Source organism: Colossoma macropomum, unplaced genomic scaffold, assembly GCF_904425465.1.
Source record: "Colossoma macropomum unplaced genomic scaffold, Colossoma_macropomum, whole genome shotgun sequence".
Lineage (NCBI taxonomy): Eukaryota > Metazoa > Chordata > Actinopteri > Characiformes > Serrasalmidae > Colossoma > Colossoma macropomum.
The window spans coordinates 28,086,544-28,099,248 of record NW_023494798.1 but is presented as its reverse complement, the minus strand read 5'-3'; the positions used below and the strand labels follow the sequence as shown (position 1 = coordinate 28,099,248).

The 12,705-nt window shown below is 39.5% G+C and overlaps 1 protein-coding gene across 2 annotated transcripts in view; it reads left to right on the top strand.

Moving 5' to 3' along the window:
* The window catches only part of mob2b (MOB kinase activator 2b), a 55,626-nt gene that overhangs the window by 16,783 nt on the left and 26,138 nt on the right, over positions 1 to 12,705 (top strand). Inside the window, exon 1 of one of the 2 annotated variants that reach the window (XM_036584880.1) lies at positions 10,353 to 10,595. The exons of the other annotated variant lie outside the window; for it this stretch is intronic. Coding sequence (XP_036440773.1) covers positions 10,513 to 10,595 — 83 coding nt within the window. The 5' untranslated portion in view covers positions 10,353 to 10,512. Of the gene's footprint in view, positions 1 to 10,352; positions 10,596 to 12,705 lie in introns of those variants that run through there. 2 annotated transcript variants of the gene reach the window in all.

Sequence of the window (12,705 nt, the reverse complement as noted above, 5' to 3'; positions counted from 1 at the left end):
TGTGTCCCAAGCCCCCCACCAGCAGTGCACCTCCGTCAGTCAGTTTCATCACAGCGATGGGGTCTCGCGGCCTTTTCCTTCAACCAAGCCGAGGAATCCGCAGCACGACTACTACATTCACAGCATGAATGACTGTATATGTGTGTGTCTGTGTATGTATGTATATATATATATATGTATATGTATATGTATGTATATGCACCACAGGTTTATCTGGGTATTGTGCAGTTCTGTATTTAATTATACAGCAACATAAACATATAAGAGTAACCTTTTATTGTTTATTTACTACGTATGTGAGTTGATGCCATTCATTCAAACTTAGTATCTTTTGTTAGTGACAAAGAACACAGCTTTTACTTAAAATTAAAAGTGGAAGTAAAAATTAGGACTTAAGTTAATATCGATATTAGTACTTGGTATCAGCCAATACTTAAGGATCAGGTAGTCATATCCGTGCATCCCTAGTTTTTAATCATTGTTTCTCTTTTTCACTGCTATTACAAGTAATTGTAAAGTCTTTTGACGCTTAGTTCTAGGATAATGTTGTTTTTAAGCTGAGTAACTCAGCGTCACCTGCTTTTCTGTAAACACATTGTCAACTATTGATAAGACACATCGACCAATAATGTTCATATCTGCTGATACTGATATGATTCAAATCTAGCATTCCTAGTTATAACTGAATTATGCCAAGCCTTTTAAAAGTTGTGTGCATTTGAATTGGAATGAAGGATGGGGTCATCTGCTTGTGGGCTGATCTGGCCTGAAATAACAAGTTCGTAACAATATGCAACATTACTGCACTGCTGTAGAGCAAAGCCTTGTATCTAGGAGTACAACTCATTTGTATTTGACAGGTTATAATAATCATCCAGCTCAAAAGTGGTCAGTGTTTTGCTGTAAAATCGCTAGTAGGTAAGGTGCAGAGTGCTTAGAATTCTTCTGTAACAGAAGAAGAAGAACAGCAAGAGCTCCAGCTAATAAGGCGAAGAATGACTCCCTCCACTCCCTTAGTTACATAATGGAAGAATGCTCTAGAGGTGGAACTCACTAGCCTGAAGGATGGCGGCTCTGCTCACCCTGAAAGGACCCTGCGCTCCAATGGTTGAGCGCTCTGACAGAATAGCCACCGAGGCTCATTCATCATAACCTAACCTTAGCTATGCCAGGGGAAATCTTCATGTGGCTCGCATGCCTCGCGGCGGCGGATTAGCATGCAGTGATGCAGCAAAGAAGCACTGACCCTGACCGTGATGTCATCAGAAGGGGACGGGGGTTGTATTCATCTTCGGCTCTAGTATGCCATCTAGCCCTGCCTGTCAGAGGCTGTGTTTTATGTAGCGCTGTGCTTCTCGAGGTCCTTGGCCAGAACTGTTTCTGAAAAAGACACTAGAACCCGTTGATGTATGTAATATAGGTTATGTTAATTAATTGTGATGCATCAATCTGAAGGTTCAACTGCATTGAATTTGGAATGCTATCATTAATTATAGTAATATAAATAATCCATAAAGTGTGGCCTTAATAAAATTCTCATACTGCAAAAAATATATTGGCAAGTGAAATCTTTTTAAATCTAATCGACGTATCTCATTTTTCTCATTACGAGAGAGGTGGAGGAGTTTAAGTATCTCGGGGTCTTGTTCACGAGTGATGGGAAGAGGGATCGTGAGATCGACCGCAGTCTGGGACAGGCGGCAGCAGTAGTGCGGTCACTGTACCGGACTGTAGTGGTGAAGAGGGAGTGAAGCCATAAGGCGAAGCTCTCTGTTTACCGGTCGGTCTACTTCCTGACCCTCACCTATGGTCATGAGCTGTGGGTAATGACCGAAAGAATGAGATCGCGAATACAAGCGGCGGAAATGAGCTGTCTTCGCAGGGTGGCGGGCTACACTCTATTGGACAGGGTGAGGAGCTCGGCCATCCGGGAGGAGCTCGGAGTAGAGCCGCTACTCCTCCGCATTGAGAGGGATTATATCTCCTGGAGGGATTATATCTCCAAGTTGGCCTGGGAGCGGCTTGGGGTCCCCGGGAATGAGCTGGAGGAAGTTGCAGGGGACAGGGTCATCTGGGATTCTCTGCTCTCCCAACTGCTACCGCGACCCTATCTGGACTAAGCGGTTAACGCCGATGACGATGACGATGACGAAGATGACGATGATGATGATGATGATGATGATGATGAGAGAGATGTACGTTAGAATATTAAAGGATTATCTAACTTATTTCTAGACATTTCTTACTTAATATACATCATTTTATTTGTTGGAATGATTGTTCTCTTGGCAGAATGTTGCTTCTTTCAAGAATTATTATTGAAACAAGGAAAAATATCTGAACTATGCCTTGAAACAAAAATCTGAGCAAAATTTGTCTGCCAGTGGAACAATTCTAGAAATATAAGTCCAAAATATGTCTAGAAAAAAGTCAAAAATTGCCTACAAATAGGTTGATCTTACATTCTTACAACACAAAATCTCAAGATCAGAAATACGACACATACTGACTAGATTTAAGATGGTTTTGCTCACCAAAATATTATTTTTTGCCAGTGCAAATGTAAATATTCAGAAAAAAATATTTTTATGCTGCTGTGTAAATAAATTTTCTAGTGTTCCTTGATATTTTTTTAATAATTCTGAACGCAGACTAAAATATTATGTGTTTGATTCCTGTAGAATCACAAGACCTTGCTTCCTTACAGAATCCTTATGTAGTCACATATTTACACCTTTTGTTAATTAGCGAATACACTTGTTACTAATATATTAATGGGATTATGCTCAAGATCATCCAGGACTTGCCTTCACAAATGGTTGGATGTATAGAGTTTAACCAAAATCCCTAATTTGGTGAAATGTTTGCTCCTGTCAGTGATCGTAACTGAATAAAGAGTTGAAAAGTAGGACCATGTGGTTCCACTGTAGTAGAAGTACAGTTGACGATAGCAGCTGTAGCTGTATTCACACTGTGGCTGTTGTGTCAAAGCCATGGCAGCTCTCCATGTTCACATCCAGCACTGTGGAGCAGAACTTCAAATTGTAACATTTTGTTTGATTTCCTCATATATTCATTACGCCTGTAAGGACTCTTATGAAGGGCTGCTAAAAGCAGCTATATGCAGTGGGGATGGCAGAAGAGTTTATGTACATGGTTAATCCTCCCTGTTTTCCAGGGTGTGGAAGTCATTAGCTCTGCTCTGTATTTGGAATCTGTGTCATGGTAAACAGGGTATGTGAGGGATGAGCTTGCCACACTGAGGAAAAACATGATTGAAATAACAAAGTTGGGATTGGCTATTACAAAATACAAGTGTAGGTTCAGTGCAGATTTAAATAAGTAGTTTGTTGAAAAATCAGATTTGTGCAGTTTCCCCCCAAAATGCATTTGATCACCTATGACATATTTGGTGCCCAGAGTTTGCTTCTTTAGCTTTGCACTGTAGGTAAGTGACGAATGTAGCTAACAAGTAATGGAAGATTATGTTCCACCTATTAGCATGTCTTAATCACATGCTTGCCTCACACTTGTGAGTTAAAGGGCCTATTTCATGGAAAATGTAAATTTCCTTTTTTGGAAAAAAAAATTAATTGATTTTCAAAACGTTTGATTCACTTTCTAGTCCACACAGTTCATATAAGGAAATTAAACTGCAAAAACAGTATTTTTCACCTTCATTGTTTTTGTGATGTCACAAAAAAGCATATTTACATATGTGTCTACTAAATCACATTTCAGGCTGCTGCTTTTAGACTTAAGTGGATGATGTGGCGGCTGTTGTTCTCTGTGTAGCACCTCAAACACGTTCAGCTCCACAGTAGTGCTGGCCCCGGCCTGTACTCTGGGAGTTTTTCTCTGCTCTCCAGTGGGCGGTTTGAGTGCTGCCAAAGCTAAAATTTGCTGTATTTGGCTTTATACCACAGGCTGGTTTGGGTGGAGCTGTGTGAAAGGCCACACCTCTAAACCAAACCTCAGGCTCACTGTTCATGCTGAACAAAGTCTCCAGTGTGTGTGCTGAGGGATGGTCTTCTCTAGTTCTGAGAACAAAACTTTCAGTATGTGCGTTCGCACATATGCAGACAGAGTTCAGTTTAAACCCTCACAAATAAAATCTTTTAAAAGAGTCTTTTACTGCCAGCGTGTGAAAGCAAAAGCGATGTAATTAGTTTTGCAGTGTAAGCAGAGTCAGGGCAGTGAGGGGTTAAGGCATGTCCAGTTCTATTCTTAGCCTGGGCTCTGTCTGCCTGCTTCTATTTGGCTACAGAGGCCTACAGAGCAGCAACCTTACGCTACAGCAGCAGCCCATCATGCACATAACGACAACAATGTGAAGCTGGGTTTTTGGGTGTTTTGTAGAAGCAGTTAAGAGGAAAGGCCTGACAGAAGATCTGATCATTTCCGACATCTGGATTTTTGGATATGATATATATGTGTGTGTGTGTGTATGTGTATCTATATATATATATATATATATATATATATATATATATATAATGTATGTGTATGTGCGCGTGTATATATATATATATTACACATGTATCCTCCTTTTCAGCAGGTTAGCCCACCCACTCACACTAAAGTTATAAGGAATGTTTCAGCCTGCACTGCTTTCTGAATAAGATGCAATATAGGGAGGCTAAAATAGTCCAGATAGAAAACTTATTTTTGTCATTTTACCATTGTAAACATTACATATAAGAACCCAAAAGAAAAGTGTTGATTCATTGGTCATTTTGGATAGACAATAAAAGGGCTATATTTGCAAATTTTGTAAATATTGCGACCCCTGGTTCCTGTCACCACCACTGTAAACATATCTTAATTGATAATTCTCTGCAGTGACCCAATTCGCATCAAACCACTCTGAATTACTTCACATTTTTATCGATTGACGTTTTGAAACCTTGATGGAATTCCCCTTTAAGATAACACTGTGAAAGGGGAAAACATTAGGATTAATTATCTTAATTGGATTGTTTTGTTCAGTTAACTTAGGTTGCATGTGTGCTCACCACACCACTCGTGTTGTATCCAAAGGAAACTGTTGTTTTGTCTGCTTTCTACTCTTGATGTTCTAAACTCTTTTACTTTTATAGTTTGTGTTACTGTTCATTTATTACCTACAAGATGCTCTTCTGCCACTATCTTGGATAGATCTTTTTTTTGGGATAATAATCTGGATCGTTTCATCCAAGCCTTCTCTGCTGGGATGAGGTTTAGAAGGATTGGCTCGTACTCTCTGAATAGGTGAGGTTATTCTAGTTTTATGTTTTAATATCAGTTTTATGTTTTGTAGTGTAAATTAGGGTGCGACTGAAATTTTGTGGCCAATACTGATTGCAAGGGGCTATAAGTTCTGGTATCTGATAATATAGGCCAATTTAACTTCATACATATGTGTTCAGATTCACCAGTTCGGCATGTATTGCTGTCACATTTTTAAAGGAATTGTTCGTCCAAATGTCAAGTTTACTCTGTGTCCTGAACCACACTGACTAGTCTGTGCAACCTAAAGAGCTGGATGCGGTTTGAGTGAGTTAAGTGAAGCTTTGTTGATATATTTTTAAGGAAATTATGTGGACTTTTTGGGTGCTAGATGTTGTGGTTAGCCTCTCTGGCCTGAATGAGTTAAGAAGTTCCTCACTTGAATAAGAACGTCAAGTGATTAGGGCGTCTGTGGTGAAGCGTGTCCCAATTACACTCAGTGGTTTGCTATCGGTTACGTTAAGCATCCTTAAGCAGTGACTTGAGAAGAAAAGAGCTGCTGCAGGAAAGGCGATGTGTTCTTCTTTTTTTCCTCAGGTGTTCTCTGCGTCCTGGACAGGGTGATAAGCCGATAAGTGCGCGCTGTGTTTCCGTGAACTCAACTCACTCTCTCTTTCTCCTTCACTCTTTCTGGAGGACTGGGGGGACTTGCATGTGCAGAATGAGGGTTGCTTTGTTTTTGTTTTGTTTGCTGTCCACTTTTTGCTTCAATGTCAAATTCCTTTGTAGCACAGCTATGCAAATCTGCTTCTTTTGTCTTGATGGCATTCTTTGCATCTCATGTGTCAAACAGAAGGCCCACGGGCCAAGTCAGGCCCGAGACACAGTCCTATTCGGCCCGCAAATTTAATTATCTATTCTTATTAACCCATTTCACCCTAAAATGCACTACAGTCCCCAGCATGCACTGCAACATAGTGTGCGTTCGGACCCCCTTCCCCTAACAACAATCTATGAGCCAGTGGTTACATAAAAAGAAAAGATGCTTGGTGTCTAGTTCAAACAAACAGGCAGTTTTAAAACTACCTAAAACTATTTATTTTTGTTTAGAATTATTTTTTAAGTATTCAGTGCCTGTTTATCTGTTGCAGTTTTGGTATATTTTGAATAAACAGTGGCCAGTTCAGGCCATGGCAAAATGTTAGGTAAAAATGAAATAAACACAGCTGGCCTACAGATTTGCAGAGATTTTTTTAATATGGCACTTTTAGTGGATGAGTTTGACACCCCTGCTTTACATTGTCCTGTGAGCTGAGTGATGACAGAACACTAGTTTTGTGATTTGTAGTTTTGCATATTGTGATAGCAATACACTCTGCAATTACAGTTTGCTGCTGTCTGAACAAAACCTTGTATCCATTTTTGACAATCAATATTTATTTATTTTATTTATTCATTTATTTATTTTTACACCGGATGAATGGACCAATAGAAATAGTTTAAAAGTACTTGGAATCAAATCCTATTAGATTAATTTCATTAAAAAGTAAAGCCCTTTTTTCCTTCATTTGTAAACTTACTATTTTAGAGAGGCAAAGTTTTGATCTGTGGAAATGACAAACAGTGTACTGTGCTGCCATGCTATGAAGACACTAGCTGTTGGTGATGGTAAGCTGCTTAGTTTTCTTCTTTCTTTCTTTCTTTCTTCATTTTTTTTTTTTATTTTTTTTTTTTTTTATTTATTTTTTTTTAATCATTTCTAGAGTCTGGAGTACAACCTGACCAATATAAGTCAGCTGATAACTTTGCTGATAACACAGCGATAATTTATTTGTAACAATACTGGCTTAACATGTAACACCTATTTTATAAACATGTTATAACAATTCATTTATTGAAGAGAAGTGAAATGGAAAAGGTGATCAGCAGAAACCAAAAGCATGAGGTGTGGCTCCACCTCAGGGATACTGTATACTGAGTTTCTGTTTAATTGAGTTTAATTGAGTTAAAGCACTGTTGAACTAAAACTATTGGAGTATTAACTTAAAATCTAAAATACAAACATACAATTATATTGGCTGACATCAGAATTTTTAGCCCCCCTGAAACTGGTATCTGCCATAAAACCTTCATATCGGTCGTGCCCTACTGTAGAGGTAGACAGACTTGGTCATCAGTTACTATAGACAAAAAAGATTCTGTACATTTACAGTTAAAATACTAGCAAGATAAAGTGGCATTAGATCAAGAGTTTTCTAAAATACCAGCCACAGACAACCTCAGATTAATTTATAGCAACTGTAATTTATGGTTAAAGACAATGGAAATGTTTCCACACTCTGAAGCTGTCTTTTTGAAATACTGCTGTATCATTTCAGGCCTGGCATCTGTTGTTTTGGTTGTAATAAATATGCGTACGGTGTCACAGGTGTAGCACACAGCCTCAGTCTCCTCAGCTTAGCCATTCTTTTCTCAGGAAGTCTACAGCCCTCTCTTTAGCAATAATATTTGAGGAAGGTGCACTGGCAGCTTCCCATCAAGCCGAGAGCCTGTGCAGGTCCTTATCGAGACCGCACATAAACACAGGAAAGCTGATTGTGTATATGAAAACGTCCTAGGAAAGGAAATGACTCTGAGTAGCACACAATACAGTGCAAATTCCTTTCGTCGTCTTTTTTTTGTTCTTCTAGTCCTTCAGGGACAGGAAATGGTGAAAGTGCTAACCTCCAGGGGCCGAACTTTAACCCATAATATTCCCACAGCACCAAAGGGTGGCCACGATGGACAGACATGTTACGTAACAGCAAGATATCTTGGTGGTGTTTTCAGAAACAATGTACAAGTGTTTCACTTTGAATATTGGTGGAGAGGAATGGGGCTTTCACTGGAACTTACTGTACAATTAGATTTTTTTTATTTTTTTGGGGTGATCCTGTGATGAACAAGCTTACATTACAGCTCATATATAAAGCACATGATGAAGCATGAGATGAACTATGTAGCGGTGGGATGGACCATAAGGATTCCACAGGTCCGCAAGTGATTCCGGAGTTAAATGCTGGAAGCTTGACTGTGAAATGGACATGCTTTCTGTGCATTTTGTGGTCTGTCCTTACGTCTGGCTCCAAAGAGTTCCTAAGTTCCTCGCTTAAATAAGGACATCAGGTGATGAGGGCATCAGTGGTGAAGCATGTTTCAGTTAGTGCATATTTAGTATTCGGAAGCTTCGTGGTCTAAACCACAACACATTTCATTTACAAAGGTCTTCAAAAGAGCAATATTCACATACGGAAAATGAAGATAAATTGTAGTTTAGTAAAATACATTATAAGCTCATGGGGGCATCTGTCGCCTCACTTCAGCACGGCAAAATGCACTGCTTTCTACACAGCCATAGAAACTGAAATAGCTAAGACACCTCATTTTGTGAGGCACTTAACTTGTGATGAGAAAAACGCTTAATGTCAAATAGGAGGGTGCAATGTTTTTCTGAGCATGTTATGACAACCAACTTAAAAACAGAGCATAATTAATTATTTTTGATTGATGTAGTGCGCTGCACTAAATCTAAAGTTTAAACAAAAATCATTTGTATATTTACATGTGGCAGTGCTGAGATGGTCTTTTCCAACTTGTCAGACCTCAGAAAAACAATCATGATACATATCCTGCGTCATGAAAATGTCTTCAACTATCGCAGTTTAATATTTTTGCCATATCTCCCACCCTAGTGCAGAATATATAGAGACACAGCTTCACGCAAGTCGTGGTGCTTTATTTTCCAGCTGTTGTTGGCCACAGATACGCCGTACATAAGCAATTTTCTTTCTCTAAAAGCTCATTAACCACCCAGCTCACAGCTCCTGTCTCACTGCTCACGCACACTCAGGGGTGGCTCCTAGCCTCACCCGCTACAATGAGACTCCTCAACAATATTATCCCAGTGAATAAATGCTGAAAAGAACGCAGACTTAAATCCACTATGTGAACATTTCTTGAACACCCTACAACATGATAAGAGGGTTGTATGATATTTGGCAGGACAAGTTAGTACTGTGAAACTTAAGAGAGACTAGCGGTATTCAGATGAGGTCGATGATAAATGGGGTACCTGCCGAGGCGGTCTTCTCTTCAGATGGGCCTGTAGCTCCAAAAGCTCCTCAACCCTCCACTCTGCTCTCTGTAGCTCGGCTACTGAGTTCAGTGAGTGCATATTGCCCTTGCTGCTGCTTTTCATGCTAATAGAAAACGGTGAACTAGCCAATTAAAGTAACTTGATAAAATAAATAAGTGACTAACTAAAACAAACTAAAAGTAGAACTGTGATAGTGGTAAATAAAATGATCATTTTAATTTGTTATGCACTTAAGGCCACTGCACCCTGGATGCGCCGTGTAGTTGAGCAGCACCCAAAAATTCGAAACCATTGATTTTTTTAATGGAGGTACACACACTGGCACCGACACTGTGTGGTGGCACTCAGCAACTTCAAGCACTGTTCAATTTCTCAGCACCTCACAGCGTGCCACTCAGCATTTTACCATCAATAGATCAAATTAAAGCCATTTTGAGACCACAGAAAGCCATAGTAGATCACCTATTAAGTTACATAGAGCAATGCATTCAGTCTTTTAGGTAAACAGTCATATTTAGTTGACTAATTTATTTGTCAGGGACAGTGCTCAGTAATAAACAGAACCGCCATGGTTAGCCCCAAGGGCTAATTTTTGTCTCTAGTCCCTGGTTAGATGTTAAAATGCAACTATAAAACATGGTAATTCTAATAGTAATATTGCATGCAATGGAAAACATAATGGAAACCATGATTGTATTATATTTGTGTGTGTGTTTATGTTTTGTCTTGCCTGTAATATATTGTCTTAATAGGCCCAAAAAGCAGGGAAAAACAATATTTGCCATAATTAACACAAAATAACTTAATTTTACACAAAATGTTGATTGTTGCTGTGCTTTTGCTATAAAGCAGAAAACACTTATTTTTTTCTTCATGAATTGTGCTGGTCACTCTTCAGACACAGTGAGGTCACGTACACTAATCTGTGAGGACTAGGCCTACTGACGACCCTCTTATCATCCAGTTCAGGCAAAGAAGAGACTTATCCAGACGCCGCAGACAGAGTTTAGCTCTCTGCCCCGGAACTGTGGCATTGCAGAGCACTTGGTTATGAATTGACTGTCTGTGTGGTGTAGAAACGTGTTTGTTGGTTTCTGTCAAAGCGTAAGACAGAAATTTGGGAAAGGACTGCTCCTGCAAATTTGGAGGTATGCACTGAGAATGCCAAGATGGCGGAGGCAGAGGGAGATCCAGCAGTTGATGAGAGCAGTGTGGAGCAGCCTCGAGGAATTCTCAGCACTCTGTTTCACAGGTACTCCACTGTACTCACAACCTGTCTGCTGTGAAATGCACTGTGTCCTGAGAACAGAAGTGTATTTCACACAGCTGTATCTCTGATATATCTGGTCAAGGTTTAGCATGGTGAGTGTTTGAGGAGCTGGAGAAACGGTTACAATTTTAGTCCACATTTCTAAGCATTTGACCTCCTGTGGCCAGTTGCACCAGCTGTATGCATTGTAGATTAGTTAAGACGTAGGTTGAGTGCCCATATTCACAAAGCTTCTCAGAGTAGAATTGCTGATCTAGGATCTTATTTACTTTGACTTTACTGAGAGGGACAGATCTTAGTTCAGCACTCATAATCTGAGAAGCGTAGTCAATGCCGGGCCTGGTTTACAAACTACCCAATCCTAGCTGGTTGTCCCACACAAACTAGCTTCTATGTTATATAGTTACTACATATTTACGACTATTTCAAAGTGTTGGCGAAACTAACAGGGAACTGCTTTGACAGCCAAAGATAAAAACACGACCCCAGAAAGGATGATTACTAACTTGTCTTAGCAAAACAGTTTAACAAACACTAAATTCTTTGTGCTGTTTTTTACTTCATCAGCTCTGCTGGTTTAACTTCAAACATGGAACTACAGTGAGACCATAGCTAGCATCAGTAGCGCTAGCCTTGCAGGGCCAAATTTGGTCTTGTCACAAGACCATCTGGAGACAGCCTTGTGAAAATTTTAGCTTAGTATGATGAAAATGTAGACTTATTAGAGTGAGAAGAAACTGAATGTGAAATCTGTAAACCAATCCAGTGTCTAGTGAGGGTGAAACACATAGTAGGGGACGATTGTCACTGTGTTCGCATTAGTTAATTGATACAAGTAAAATTATGACTCACTGTTTGGAAGTGCAGTCAAAGGGATGGTTTAAAACGAACTAGTGTTAAATAAGGACTTTATGCAAAACTTAACAATTCTACAGCATTCTCTGTTGTCTACTACAGATCAGCCTTATAACAATGTTATAATTTTCGTGATGTGATAATGATATCACTAAATTCTTTCAAGAGTACAGGGTGATTCAAAAAGATTCATCCAGTTTCAAGGTGTCATATTTTTCCAACCGTGACGCGCCTAGGAACCAATCACATACCAATTGAAAGAGGGGGTCATAAAGTTTCGGGCTGTCACCGGAAGATGGCTCCCTTCAGTCTGAGAGGAGATGGAGACCCCTGAGCAGAAAGCGTTTTGCGGTCTCCACTTCAATAACAGTGAATCTGTCATAACTGTGCAACATGATTTTCGTCGGCAGTGAACCTCCTACAACTCAGAGCGTTCGGCTTTGGTTCCACAACCTCAGATGATCTTCGAAATTGCATTGAAAGAGCTGACTGTCGCGTTGATGTCCGTACAGCTGGAGGAGGTTGTAAAATAACATAATAAACTCACTTAAAACTGCATTGTTCTGTAATGATTTACAAGTGAAATAAATCATTTTGAAATTGGATGAATCTTTTTGAATCACCCTCTATATTACAGGTATTGGAAATATGTCTGTCTAGAGCAGTGGTTCCCGAACTGTGGTGAACCTACCCCCAGAGTGCTCTAATAGTTTGGTATGTTACTTTTTCTTCTCTAAAACAATCTTTTATAATAAAAGTGTTTTACTTTTGACTAACTTTGACTAACTTAAGTCACATACCCCCCAGACATGGCCTTTATACCATTGTTACTTTCTGAATAATATTTTTCTTGTATTTATTTATAAATACATATATAAAAAATATACATAAATATTTTATTTTTGCTGTATGACCCATTCCCAGCATCTGCATGTGTTTCTATGACTGTGGCCTGTAAGTCATTAAAAAGACTCTTGGTCCTGTTAGGACTGGGTCTATTTTTGGACAGAATGAGGTGCCAGACAGGCTATAGCTATTAGGACTTATAGTTACAAAGAAAACACACACCGCCCTTTTTTTCTCTTCTGTGTAGCGTCACTGCTTTCGTAGGCACACTTCAATTTTTACTTTTTTTTTTAAACCTGTAGCTATAGTGAAAGGGGCCTCTGTTCTGCCTGCGTCTGTTCACCTGGCTCTGCTCATGCCCCCTGGACAAACTTAGGCTGTGAGGCCTTTC